The sequence below is a fragment of the Fusarium coffeatum genome (genome assembly GCF_003316985.1).
Source record: "Fusarium coffeatum strain FIESC_28 chromosome Unknown BRIP53273_contig_321, whole genome shotgun sequence".
NCBI classification, from domain to species: Eukaryota; Fungi; Ascomycota; class Sordariomycetes; order Hypocreales; family Nectriaceae; genus Fusarium; species Fusarium coffeatum.
Genome location: NW_022158110.1, coordinates 114821 through 127544, shown reverse-complemented (window position 1 = coordinate 127544; position 12724 = coordinate 114821). Strand labels below are relative to the sequence as shown.

The window sequence follows — 12724 nt, the reverse complement described above, 5'->3', positions numbered from 1 at the left end:
AGTTAACGTTAGCTAGTCTGCATCTCATCCCATCTCAAGGGACTCGACTGTTGGCAATGCATGAGTTGTCATGAGGCCACGCGTACCATCTTCAACATGCATAAAACGTTAAGTTGAGAGTTGGTGCAATGGAATTGACCGATAGACCGAAGTTTATCTTCTGGATCATGCTGTGAAAAAGAGTCTCTGTTCAGTTGCATGTCATGATGCCGCGTGTTCCATATGAAAATGAGGGTCTAAGATGCGAATCTTGCTGCATTCCCTAGCGGCTCGGCACGTTCTTCCGGATCCATGTGTTTTCATCTCGTATTCGAGATAAGAGCATTCGTCATGGTAAAAAACCCATAATTGATAATGCATCTCGAGCTAGTCTGACCTGCGTGTTATCACACATGTCTTTTGATTCAGTACTCTCCTCTCTCTTCTGGCCTGTTGTGAATTACAAACACTGAGATGTGCCTGTGTTGAGATGTTATACGGCGAGTTCTCGAATTTGGTTGTTCAATATAAGTCAACAGTAAGATTCGCGATGAGACAGACGGGACATTTGCATTCATTTTCTCTACAGGGTAGCCAACTTTGATAACCTGCCCGGGATCAGTGGGGGTGGGGCCGGGAACACAAGAGACGAAATAATTTAGTCACCTTATGCTAATTTAGGATAGCATTTAGGCTACATCTTTTCTGTAGGCTTGTTAGAGCTGGAGGACAATTCATTTGACACCGCACCTGGGAGCTCAATTATTAGCGATCCACTCCACTGTCCCTGCATGGTAGACGATCTCAAGCTCCTAACATCCATTGGTTGATGAGGTAGGTAGCTCTGAAGCACAAACTTAATACTTACAACTTCATCAACCAAAGTACTGCTTGCAACCTTTATCGACGACGTTCACTGTTATCGCCAATCTCAATACAGCCCGGGCTTCAGAAACCGAATCCTTATCGATGCAATCATCAAATACTTAGCCACCAAAAACGAACATCTATGTGTGGCTTCCACTGACCCCTCCATCTCTTCCCCTTTCCAACGTCTAGATCTTACAGTATCTACGCACAACATGGACCAATTACCGCGAGAGCTGATCGATGCGATACTCCGGCAATGCGTAGCCCTTGGTCCTAAAAATACAGTCCTCAACCTCCGCCTTGTTTGCCGCGTCTTTGACCAGGTCCTGAAGCCTTTCGCGTGTCAAACGCTTGACTTAGAATTCTCGCGCTTGAGTAAGGCAAGCGGCGTAGCGCCCCAGATCGATGCGCTACAGACAATCGGTTACCACTGCAAAAGCCTCTATATCGATCTGATGGTTCTTCGGGATGACCGTAAGTTATGACTGTCGGGCAGGGTGTCGGAAGAATGGGTCACTGAGAGCATAAGGGACGAAACAAGTTCTTCTCATGCTGGCTTAGGCTACGAAATAAGAGACGAATCAATTTGGTCACCTTATGCTGGCTTAGGATAGCATTAGGCTACTTTATTTTGTAGTCTAAGCTAGCATAAGAGATGAAACTGTTACGTCCCTTACGCTCTCAGCGACATGTCTTCTCACACCATAATGTGTGCTTTGGAATTGCCTCAGCTAACATGAATAATTGGCCAGTGGAAGTTGAGTTCCTTGATACAGTCTTCGCGCGGGTCCCATCTATGACAGACTTCTGTCAAACGTTACACAAGAAATACTGCATGAATGAAACATCATTCACCGAGACAGATTACTATCGGACCGTAGAGGAAATGTTATTCTACTGTCGCGAAGTCAATCGCTTGCGCCTCAACCTCCCCTTTCAGCTCGTTGGCCGCCATTGCAATGCCGCCACCATGATCTTGGCCAACACGCTCAAGGCATTCGCACAAAGACCCGAAGAAGACTCAGCAAAGCTCAATACCCTTGTTATTGAGAATGTGACTGACGTCGCAATACGTCATCTGTGGATGAACCCAATTGACGTGATGAATATCATAAGGGTACTCGAGGTTCTAGAGCATCTTGTGCTGACATTGAGACGGCACGAAAACGAGCCCATAACCGTCGGCTTGTTTGGATCTTGTTTGTGGAATATTGTTGAGAACGCGGGGGAGCTAAAGAGCCTCTGCCTGATCGGGATGGACCACGATGACCGCCCACGAGGGTTGAAGCAGACGAAATTCTGGCAGATGCCGGTCGACGAGTGGCGCGCAAAGTCACTGCCCGCGCCAAACGTCATACACTCCAATCTGACATGTTTGGAGCTCAAGCGAATTGAGTTATGCCCCGAAGTATTTCTCTGTACTGTGGAAAATTTCGGTTCTACACTGCAAGAGCTCTATCTGAACGAAGTCTATCTTAAGGTTGAGCAGTCACGAGACTGGAATGAGGATTCTAAGAAGGTCCTCTGGGTCGGAATGCCCAACCAGCGTCCTGCAGAGGATTGCCAATGGATTGCTATGGCACTGAGATGTGCTGCACCTCACTTGAGAATCTGCCGGGCATCGTTTCTGGCGTATGATCATTACATACGGGAAGACATGCCCAGCCAGCCAGAGTTCGATCTCGTAGACCCTTGCGGTCTCGGTCGAAGTATCTCACAACGCTTTGTCGAGGTGGTCATGGGGGTACGCCAACCCGCAGCGCGAGATGTCGTCGAGTACCTACCTGCAGACCCCCAATTCGACTATCTCTTGAACAACCTCCACTCAAGAAACCGTGCTTTGAGGGTAGTAGAGTACGATACTAACGCATATCAGACAGCTGTCGCAAACTCCACATCGGAATGGCAACGCAGCATTGATGGCATCTTCCCCAATTGCAATTCTAACACCCTTGATGAGCTTCACTACATCGCTGAGACTGCATGTCAGGGCATGAACGAGATACACAGCCGTCGCAATGAGTGGTCTGCCGAAAGTAGTATGGCAAATGAATTCACAGAGAATCTGTTCAGTATTCCCGCCTCTGACGACGAACACATTTGACGAAGAGTCAGGCCGCCTCGTCAGATCAGAAGAATTAGCCGCTAAAAGCATAAGAGACGAAATAATTTGGTCACCATATTGAAGCTTAGGCTAGCACTTATGCTACTTTATTTTGGCAGCCTAAGCCTAAGAGGATGATTCTTCTGTTACCCGTCTGCGCCCGTCTCACATGGATGATGAAAATCACGAACGATTAACTGTAGACAATCTCGATAATCCGAAATAAATTTCTTTAGGTAGCTTACTATTAGCAAGACCCAATGCCAAACCGATGCAACTTGCATCTCTTTTTAATCCTAGCCGCTGTATAAATGCTTTCCCATTGGGGAATTGAATAAAACCCCCTCTCTTTCTGTTTTGCTTTAAAGCATCCTGAACAAAGGAAACAATTTTTCATAACATGTCGTCATAGCATCTTCTATATATAAAAAGGAAACCGGAAGTCGAAGTACTCAAAAACATACGCTTAGTGTCCGTTGGAGCCGTTAACACCGTTGGCCTTGGCTGCAGAGGTAGCCTTCTCGAGGGCCTGGAGGACATCGTTGGTGAGATCTTGAGCGTCCTCGACACCGCAGCTGATACGGACAAGGTCGTCAAAGATACCGACGGCCTCACGCTGATCCCGAGGGATACCGGCGTGGGTCATGCTGCTGGGAACCTCAACAAGACTCTCGACACCACCCAGACTCTCGGCGAGGGTGAAGATCTTGGTCACCTGGCAGAAGCGCTCAGCGGCAGCGTGGCCACCCTGGATGCGGAAAGAAAGCATACCACCGCCAAGGGCGTCGCGGTGCTGCTTCTTGGCGATATGTCGGTGGGGGTGAGAGTCAAGGCCGGGGTAATTGACAGCAATGACCAGAGGAGAAGCCTCGAGAGCTCTAGCGACAGCGTCGGCGTTGCGGCTAGCCTCGCGAGCTCGCAGGTGCAGGGTCTTGAGACCACGGTGGGCGAGCCAGGAGTCGAAGGCGGAGGGAACAGCACCAATGGCGTTCTGGAGGAAGCTCAGACGAGTCTTGAGCTCGTCGCTGTTGAAGGCAGCAACACCCATAACTACATCACTGTGGCCATTGATGTACTTGGTGACACTGTGGACGACGATATCGGCACCGAAGTCGAGAGGGTTCTGGACGTAGGGAGAGAGGAAAGTGTTGTCGACAACGACGAGAACGCCATGCTTGTGGGCCTCGGTAACGACAGCTCGGATATCGACGAGGCGCAATGTAGGGTTGCTGGGGGTCTCGATCCAGATCAGGCGAGTATCGGGGGTGATGTGCTCGGCGATGTCAACCTCGATCTCTGGTGTGAAGGTGACCTTGACGCCGTGGGCCTTTGCAACCTGGGTGAAGTAACGGTGGGTACCGCCGTAGACATCGGAGACGGAGATGACATGGCTGCCGGCAGCCAGACTCTGGAGAATGGTGGCGGTGGTGGCGGAACCGGAGGAGAAAGCAAGAGCGTACTTGGCGTGCTCAAGAGCAGCGACAGCGGTCTCGAAGTTGGTACGGTTAGGGTTGGAGGATCGAGAGTACTCGTACTCGCCGACGGGCTTGCCAACAGCGGACTGAGCAAAGGTGGTAGACAGAGAGATAGACTCGATCACGGCTCCGGTGGCGGGGTCATGTGGAGCACCGGCGTGGACGGCCAGAGTACCGAAGTTGTGGACGGGGGACGGAGGACGAGGTGGGGTGGCCACGGGGTCCGAGTTGAGAGGAGCGGCAGACATGATTACTGGTAGAATTGAGGTTGTATGGGAGGAATTGAGGGTATATAGAGAGGAAGAGAAGAGTAGGAGGAGAGAGAGGAAGAGAAGCGGTGGATGAGTGTGGTCAAAGACCTATTTATTATAACAAGTATAAACTCGGCGCTCCGGTGACAAAGTGAGTGGAGGTCGAGGCGGGGCTAGAAAAAATCGAGAAAAAAAAGCCTTTTTTCTCTTCCCTTGTTGCCCTGGTCGGTAATGCAGGCTAGATGGACCCTTTTTATATCAAGAGCTAGAGCTTGGTAGAACAGCTGTTGTGCAATTCCGCTGCGCCAAGTCACGGAGCTTCTTCCTTCTAATCGACAGAAAGGAATGCCTCGGTTTGACGCGATACAGGGCTCAGATGATGTGTAAATAAAAGGGCGGAGGGCAGGTCGAATTTGATCTAGTCTTGTTTCTCGCAAGTAGACGTGTCGTCAATGATGGTCAAGACAGTCTTGAATTGAAACCTTTTGACGATCACGTCACAGCAGCCTTTTCCTAGCGAGGGAAGAGGACCACGGACTCTCGGTGAGATTGGCTCAACAGATTAATAATAGTGAATGGAACACGGAGAAAATAAACGTAAAAAGAATTGACGTGACTCGACTCGTGCCCGTGAGGATGTAACTGTTTTCGCCTTGTCGGGTATCGGCTCTCGGTGTACAGAGTACAGTATTGAAGTAGATATCGTCGGATTAGACTAAGACAATGGAAGACAAGATTGTGGAATCATGGAAGGGTCCAGGGAAGAAAAAACTGGGTTTCTTGAATTAATTTATATCTGCTTCTAGCGCTCAAGTTGCACAACAGAAAGAATTGGATTAATCAGACATCTTTCCATGGTTCTTTTTCCTATTCCATTCCATTCATTTGTAAGAGACGAAAGAAAAGTGCAAACAAAGTTAAAAATGGATTGATTACACGATCAACATGTATCGGATACCCCCTGTGTACTTGCCCCTCCATTAGTTTCACACCAAACCTGGGTGAATATCTTATGTATCTGACCGTATATTCATGATGGATGGTCCGAATGGCGCCGCCTCTTTTTGCCTGTCGTCATCCTTCAAAGCAAGGGCAAGAGAAGAGAAGAAGGTGAGACAACGGCCGAAGAATGCTTACAGTTACACTCAAAAGTCAATTCCCGCCTGTGTATCGTATCGTTGCAGTTGTGTCCGTGACAGGACCTTACTCAATATACCTAATTTGGCCTCCATGATAAACGTGTCACTCTCATTCTGCTTCCAGAAACGGTTTATCTCTGTTTTTCTTTCTCACTGTAACCTAATATCCGATTATTGTGCAGATGGCAGCTCTACATGGATACCTACCTACATCCAATATGCGCTTCTTACTGCAGCGACAAAGGTCCCTTCTTCCCTGTCATCATCGGTCCTGTGCCGTGCCCAAGCTTACAAAGACAACTTCTTCCAAGTATCTCTATCTTGTCGCGCAATGCGCGCGAATACAACCACGGCTTTGCGCCGGGCAGATGCGGTGTTCTCGGCGATAAGTGGAGGTCAGAACAGGGGTTTGTATGTATCTTCATCCATACGATCTGCGAGAATCAATCCACGAGAGAATGTGGAGGGACGGACTTGGTGAAGCGTATTGAACAAACTGGCTAGACCAGGTACTTGATGAGTTCATGCTTTGATCGGTGAGGCTCTGGCGCATCATGTGGTCGATGTCGTGATAGAAGTCTTTGCTCAGCTTCGGCTCTCGCTGTAAGCTGTATCTGACAAATTAGCCCCGCCAATTGCGATATGTATCAAGACTGCTGCGATGATAAACACATATTCTATAAGGTCGCAATCATCTCCGTGAAACTTTGCCCCTATCAAAACACAAAACCATCACAGGCCTTCATCTTTGGGACGTCGTCAAATAGAATCCACGACCGACTTCCCGTGCAAGGATGCACCTCTTGGTGTGAACAACCTCCGTTCCCGAGCTCTTTGGTGTGGCAGCATTCAACTGTGCAGCGTAATAGCAAGGAAGAATGAATGAATAAGCATGCAGTTTTTGTCGGTGTTCCCCTCCCCCGCAGAATTTCACAGTCGCAGTTCGCAGATCACCGAGGGGAAGAAGTCCTGCCAGAAAAGATAAGCCGTTCCTTGCAGCCCGTAGTGATTATGTATTATCCCGTGATTGTATGTGTCGTCACATTTGCCCCAAAATAGAGGTCAGTCAGCTAGCCTCATCAATACAGTAGACGATACAAATCGCTATTTTATGCCATTTGATTCACTAGACCCTTGAATTATAGCTTCAAAGTGTTTTTGAATTGATGTTGAGCTTCAGACAACCTTCCAAGGCTACCATGATACTGATTGATATGATGCCTTATCCACCATCTTTCTGCCTTAGCCGAACTGCTCCATCGCATCATCCATACTAAGGTAGACAGACATCCATATATGCAGCTTACATACTTTGCAGTGGGCTGACCTCTACCGTTAAAGTTAACAAGAGCCCCATAAGCCTCCGACATATCCTCACGCCCATCTACTGTACCAATTATGGTCATTATTACAATACCATCCTCGCGTATCCGTACATACGTTGATCTACCGGATCATCCATCAGCTTACATGTTCCATCCCAAGTAATCGGAATAACCAATCGCCGACGGCACAATGTTCTCACAATCTGACCGACACTACAGCCTTATTGGGCGACATCATTAACAGACGGCAGATCTCATGATACGATCGGACCACACAAAGTCCGACAAGAGCCCCTAAAAGTTGATTCCATGTCTCTGGGTGGACGAACGAACGAACGAACGAGTGTTTACGTTGCCTTGGGGATGTACTCGTCATAGGGGTCCCTCATATTCCAATTCAATTGACACAGCCTCAATCGATATAATTGATTTCAGCCAAAAGCAAAGTAAAAAACATGGAAATTTCGAACTTGAAGGATGCGCACTGTAATGTGTCGCCTAGATAGGGGTCCATGCGTAATCTTGAGTGTGTCCGCGTGAGTGAATGTCTCTGAGATGTCTCTCATACCACAGGGTCTTTACCGTCTCTTTAACTGTCTCTAACATGAACCCATTTTCCCTTTAGCAGGAGAGATGAAAGATTCTAGTATGGGCCGGTCTGATTCTTTTTTATCTTGTTCTCAGTCCACTTGCCTACGTGGTTTCCCTTTAGGCGAGGGAGATTACCATCAACAAAGCGTCAATCTTGCGGCTCCACTCATGTCATGACAGGCTCCAGGCCCGGCGCCGAAACCCACCGAACTCCCCACTGGACCACCGACTTGTCCGGCCCGCGATGAGATGAGACAGGCACAGCACAGCACATCACAGCACACGACAGCCCTGGCAGGTAGGCTACAGACTGCAGGGCGGGTAGGTCCCCGTCCGTCTATCCCTGTTTTCCTGTTGTGGCAGTGCAGCTTTCGTTCTTTCCATCCAAACCCACAGCTTCCATTCGCTAAATTCGAAGCCTTCCAGGCCTATAAACTGCTGGGGGGTTAGGTCGTCGCTCCACTGACTGCACGCCTAAGCTAGGTACCTAGGTCGGTGTCCTCCACCTCATTCAATGCTGGCTGCCCTGACTGAGCTGCAACTCTCCTGCCCTCATTTGCATTGGATCCCCATCACATTCGATCACAATACGCCCGATTCTCCTTCACCGCACTTGCTTCCAAGCGAAGCAACCACCACCTCACTTCACCTTACCTCAGCTCCTCCCGTCCTTCCTATCTGGAACTTTATCTCTTCACTTCTTCTTCAAGTAATCATCGTGCTCAACCACGATTGTCGCCTCTCTCGATCTTCAACACGCGTCATGGAATTCTAATCTTTATAATTCTCATCATATCTCTCCACAACTGCTTCTCCTTCTCCTTTACTCAAAGCCAGCCGCCATTGAGGTCCCCCCTGCCTCTACGGCCATGCTTCGATTTTGCTCACGATTCAGGGTCCTCTCCATATATTTTCCAGGAGCTTGTTGACAGTCGACACGTGAAAATCCTTTTCTGTTTCTCTCTTTTGCTTCAACTCCTTGTCATAATGCCGCCTCGTCGCTCTCACAAAAAGTCCCGTGCGGGCTGCCGTCGCTGTAAGAATAGGAAGATCAAGGTATGTCCTGTTGATTCTTTACTTATGCCGCCGCGCATCGTACCATATTGCACGTCTTTCATTTGGTCATGCTATACCAGCAATGGCTTGACTCGTCTGAGACTGTCTTATCGGCGCTTTTGCTGACTCAAAAATTCCTCTGGTTATAGTGCGACGAAGTTCATCCACGATGCGGCAACTGTGCCAAGCACGGTGTCCCTTGCGATTTCAGCAACCCCGACGTCCTCGAAGAACTTGCAATCTCTACCAACATCAGTACTGAGAGCGTTGGCGCACCTACTCCCTCGCCGGCGCCCACCGTCAACTTCAATTCCGCTCCAAGAACCCCATTAACACGCCCACGTGCCCCTTCAAGTCCAGCAAGAGCACCGAGACCAAACCCCTCTCCACCGACTTCCGTCTACTCCCAACCTTCGATCAGCTCGTCCACTCCTACTATAGACCATGGCGAACGAATGCTCGAGTTGCGTCTCATGCATCATTACACCAATGTCACTTCGAAAACGCTCCTGACTAATTCACCAGCCGCTGAGGATATCTGGCAGCGCGCCGTTCCGCAGATGGCTTTCTCTGGCAACGGCAAAACGTATCTCGCTGATGCCATCTTGTCTGTGGCAGCGCTCCATTTGCGTTCCATGTCTCCGAACGATAAGGCGTTGGTGCGAGCTTCTCATGCCTATTCGGCCTCTTCTCTTTCGGCCTTTGGTGCATCATTAGGTGCGGGAATTACACCCGAAAATGCAGAGGCTCTCTTCCTCACAGCAACGTTGATTGCTTTCCAAGCTAGCGCATCTCGTATTTTTGTCAAAGACGATGGGGATGCCGCTCCTGGAGACTCAGCAGGCCGATATGTGCCTCCGCTCTCTTGGTTCCATGCCTTCCAAGGTGTCAAGACGGTTGTCGCAAATTCCTGGCAGTGGATTCACCATAGCGATATCGTTAAAGTGGTCATTGACTCGCAGCCTGGTTTCCAGCTAAATCTCAACCCGCGCTCGCCTGACTCGTTCTTCGGTCATATGCTTGAAGGGTTAGCCGATGAGTTGGATAACGAAGACCCTCGCCTAGTTGCTTCAACTACTCAAGCTTACTCACACGCTGTCAGCGTACTTAATTGGGCGCATAAAAACTATCATGCAGCAGCAGCCCTTACCTTTCCCGCCACTGTCTCCAAACGATACGTCGATCTTGTTGATGCGAGACGGCCTCGGGCTCTTGCCATCCTCGCTTGCTTCTTTGCCTTGTTGAAACGCATGGACAACGTCTGGTGGCTGCAAGATGTTGCTCGTCGGGAGGTTATGGGACTCGTCAGCTTATTCGAGTCTGGATCGAAATGGTGGCGTCATCTTGAATGGCCAATAAGGATTGCCTTGTTAGACGGCAGTTCTATACCACAAGATATTTGGGGTACTGAATTGGAAGAACAAGCACCAGAGCAACAGAACGTTCTTGGCTCTATGACACAGCATATTGAGATGTTTGCTGAGATGCTGCATCAGCATACACAGCCACCCATTCCTATTGCCGACGAGGACCTCATCGTACCCGATTCCCCCGACTGAGGAAGGCCAGCAACTATGCATTGCTGTGATGGCGAGATATTGGGTTTGAGAGCTGGTCTCGAGGCCCTTTTCATTTTATCAGCAATCAGCAACCAGCTTGAGTATTGCGGTTGTGTGTGTGTGGACTTGATTCATTTGCAACACGATAGACAAGCGCAGCCGATTTTGCTCTACGCACTTTATGATTCATGACCATCTGCTTCATACAACGGACTAATACGGCTTGCACCGAAATGTCTTATGGTTGACTACCCCTACTTATGGGCTAGGTAACTGTTTTATGTGACTAGATTCAACCCTGCTGCTTGGTGCGCTGAAGCACCAAGCTGGAATGGCTTTGATTTCAGACATTGCCTGCCTGTTATTGATTGGACTCAGATTGGTGTACCTCTTCCCACGTTTTGGATTCTATGACCTGCCATGATTCGTATGAGTTGGAGGATAGAACCAGGTATGGGAAACAACTAGATAGATAAGCCCAAGCATACTGTCGTGCTTTTTGTGGCTATCTTAATCGTTAGAAAGGGCCAAGTAAATGAGCTCCCTTGGCATAATTAGTACATAATAATTCTTTATAGCAATAGATGAATCCGGTTCGGGGCTTTTCGTGCATGGTCCTTCGAGTAGAATAACGGCATATAGGGGCCGAATGAAGTTCATGAGATTTCCTAGAGGTAACTTTCCTTCACGCCAGATGCCGAGTAGATGTTGCGCAAGCAAGTTAGCGAGTGTTGGCGGATGCAATCACAGCAGAATACTAGCAAAGAATATAACAGTCCCTGTTGTTTGCGGAGCTTTGCCCATTAAATCAATTATTGTTATGGCCTCCCTAGGACCTTTTCCAAGACGCCCAACTCCGAGCCTGTAATGCGGTGTATCTACTACTGCTTTATTCTCTTGGTCTCCTCCTCCTTCTCTTCAACAACATCTGCCACATCCGCAGCATCCTTTCGACTTCGCTTCAGACCCTTCATCTTGCGGAGCTGCAACTCGCTAAGATCCTGCTTGCCCAAGTGTACGCGACCAATCTTGTCACCCATGGAATCAGTCGTGATATTCTTCTTGGTACGCTCTTCGAGGCCGCGGGGCTTCTTCAGGGCCTCCTTGAGCATCGACTCATCAGGCTCTCGGACACGACCAACTCGGAAGTCCATGCGAGGACCGATCTCCTCAACCTCGACACGTGGAAGACGCTGACCAGATCGCTTGGTGCTGATGGTGTAGACTCGCAGGTGGATCGCAGGCTTGACATCGCCGTCGCCAGTGCTGTCCTCAGCGCTGATGGAGATAATGTACTGGAGACCCTCAACGTCGATCTTGTCGCTGGGCTCACCTCTGAAGAAATCGGTAAGCATGCTCTTGGCGAGAGTGAATTCGTTGCTAACGGGGCTTTCGAAGGCGGTGCCAGCAAACAGAATCATAGGTCGCAGACCGATGGCGAACTTCTTCGTCTTGAACTGGGCAATGGTGCGGAAGCTCTCGGGGTCGAGGTAGAGCTCGAGCATATCAAGAACCTTGTAACCAAAGGTACGGACAAAGGTCATGGTGTGGGGGCGCTTCTTTTGGCTGCTGCCGAAGACGAGAAGAGAAGCGTCGTTCTTCTCGGAGAAAAACTCGAGCGAAGTGGCATCGTCAAAAGGGTGGATGGCGTTCTTCTTAGTGAACTTCTTGGCCAGAGGCTGGCGCATCTGGTGAAGGTCGTTAAGGGCATCCTGGACAATCTGAGAGCATGATGTTCCGCGAAGGAAGAGGCATGTCTTGGGGTTCTCGTTGGCCTTGGGCTCGCGCTTCTCGAGCGCACGCTTTGAACGCGCATTGCGAGGTTTACTTTATGTACGTTAGTATATCAAAGAGAGAATTATTTTCAAGAATCGATTGGACATACACTTGTCGGAGCATCTTGGTGGGGTTTGATAGATGTACCGTGTGATATTGGTGATGATGCTTCAATCGGGACGGAGGTTGGCTAAAGACTTTGGAAGGAGCGCAAAGGAAAAAAAATATTCTTATCGATAAAGCATGCGCCGCTCACCGTTCACCGAGAGGCAGTAAGGTCCCTTTTCGGTGAGATAGGAAACCCCTGTTGTTTGGCTCGCCCATCCACCCCGCAGTCACGTGCACTGCCACTTCTCCCACATCGGCAAGTGCTACCGATGAAGGCAAGGACGGCGGAGCCTCGGTATTTTCCCCGCCATAGCGCGGGCGTCTTGTCGGGTTTCGCTAGTTCATGGTTGCAGTTCGACAATCTTCCACCTGTAAACTACGCCTCCTCACGGTTATCTCTCCTGTATCAATAAAGCAAAGACCTCATCATCAACCTGAAAGCCTCGTCATCTCTGATATTGCTCCAATATATCCGAATATTTAGGAACAAC

General features: G+C 49.2%; 4 protein-coding genes across 4 annotated transcripts; 2 read left to right on the top strand and 2 right to left on the bottom strand.

Moving 5' to 3' along the window:
• Nucleotides 1-1061: 1061 nt before the first annotated feature.
• On the top strand, nt 1062-2953 carry FIESC28_10573 (uncharacterized protein; the record flags this gene model as incomplete). Its single annotated transcript, XM_031164704.1, has 2 exons — nt 1062-1323; nt 1602-2953. The coding sequence occupies 2 exons, from the start codon at nt 1062-1064 to the stop codon at nt 2951-2953; spliced, it is 1614 nt and encodes a 537-aa protein (XP_031011268.1).
• A 466-nt stretch (nt 2954-3419) lies between these two features.
• On the bottom strand, nt 3420-4676 carry FIESC28_10572 (uncharacterized protein; the record flags this gene model as incomplete). The annotated part of the gene is made up of 1 exon (XM_031164703.1): nt 3420-4676. One exon carries the CDS (start codon nt 4674-4676, stop codon nt 3420-3422), a length of 1257 nt encoding a protein of 418 aa, XP_031011267.1.
• A 4045-nt stretch (nt 4677-8721) lies between these two features.
• On the top strand, nt 8722-10349 carry FIESC28_10571 (uncharacterized protein; the record flags this gene model as incomplete). The annotated part of the gene is made up of 2 exons (XM_031164702.1): nt 8722-8790; nt 8940-10349. 2 exons carry the CDS (start codon nt 8722-8724, stop codon nt 10347-10349), a joined length of 1479 nt encoding a protein of 492 aa, XP_031011266.1.
• An 881-nt stretch (nt 10350-11230) lies between these two features.
• On the bottom strand, nt 11231-12248 carry FIESC28_10570 (uncharacterized protein; the record flags this gene model as incomplete). The annotated part of the gene is made up of 2 exons (XM_031164701.1): nt 11231-12176; nt 12235-12248. The coding sequence occupies 2 exons, from the start codon at nt 12246-12248 to the stop codon at nt 11231-11233; spliced, it is 960 nt and encodes a 319-aa protein (XP_031011265.1).
• Nucleotides 12249-12724: the final 476 nt, after the last annotated feature.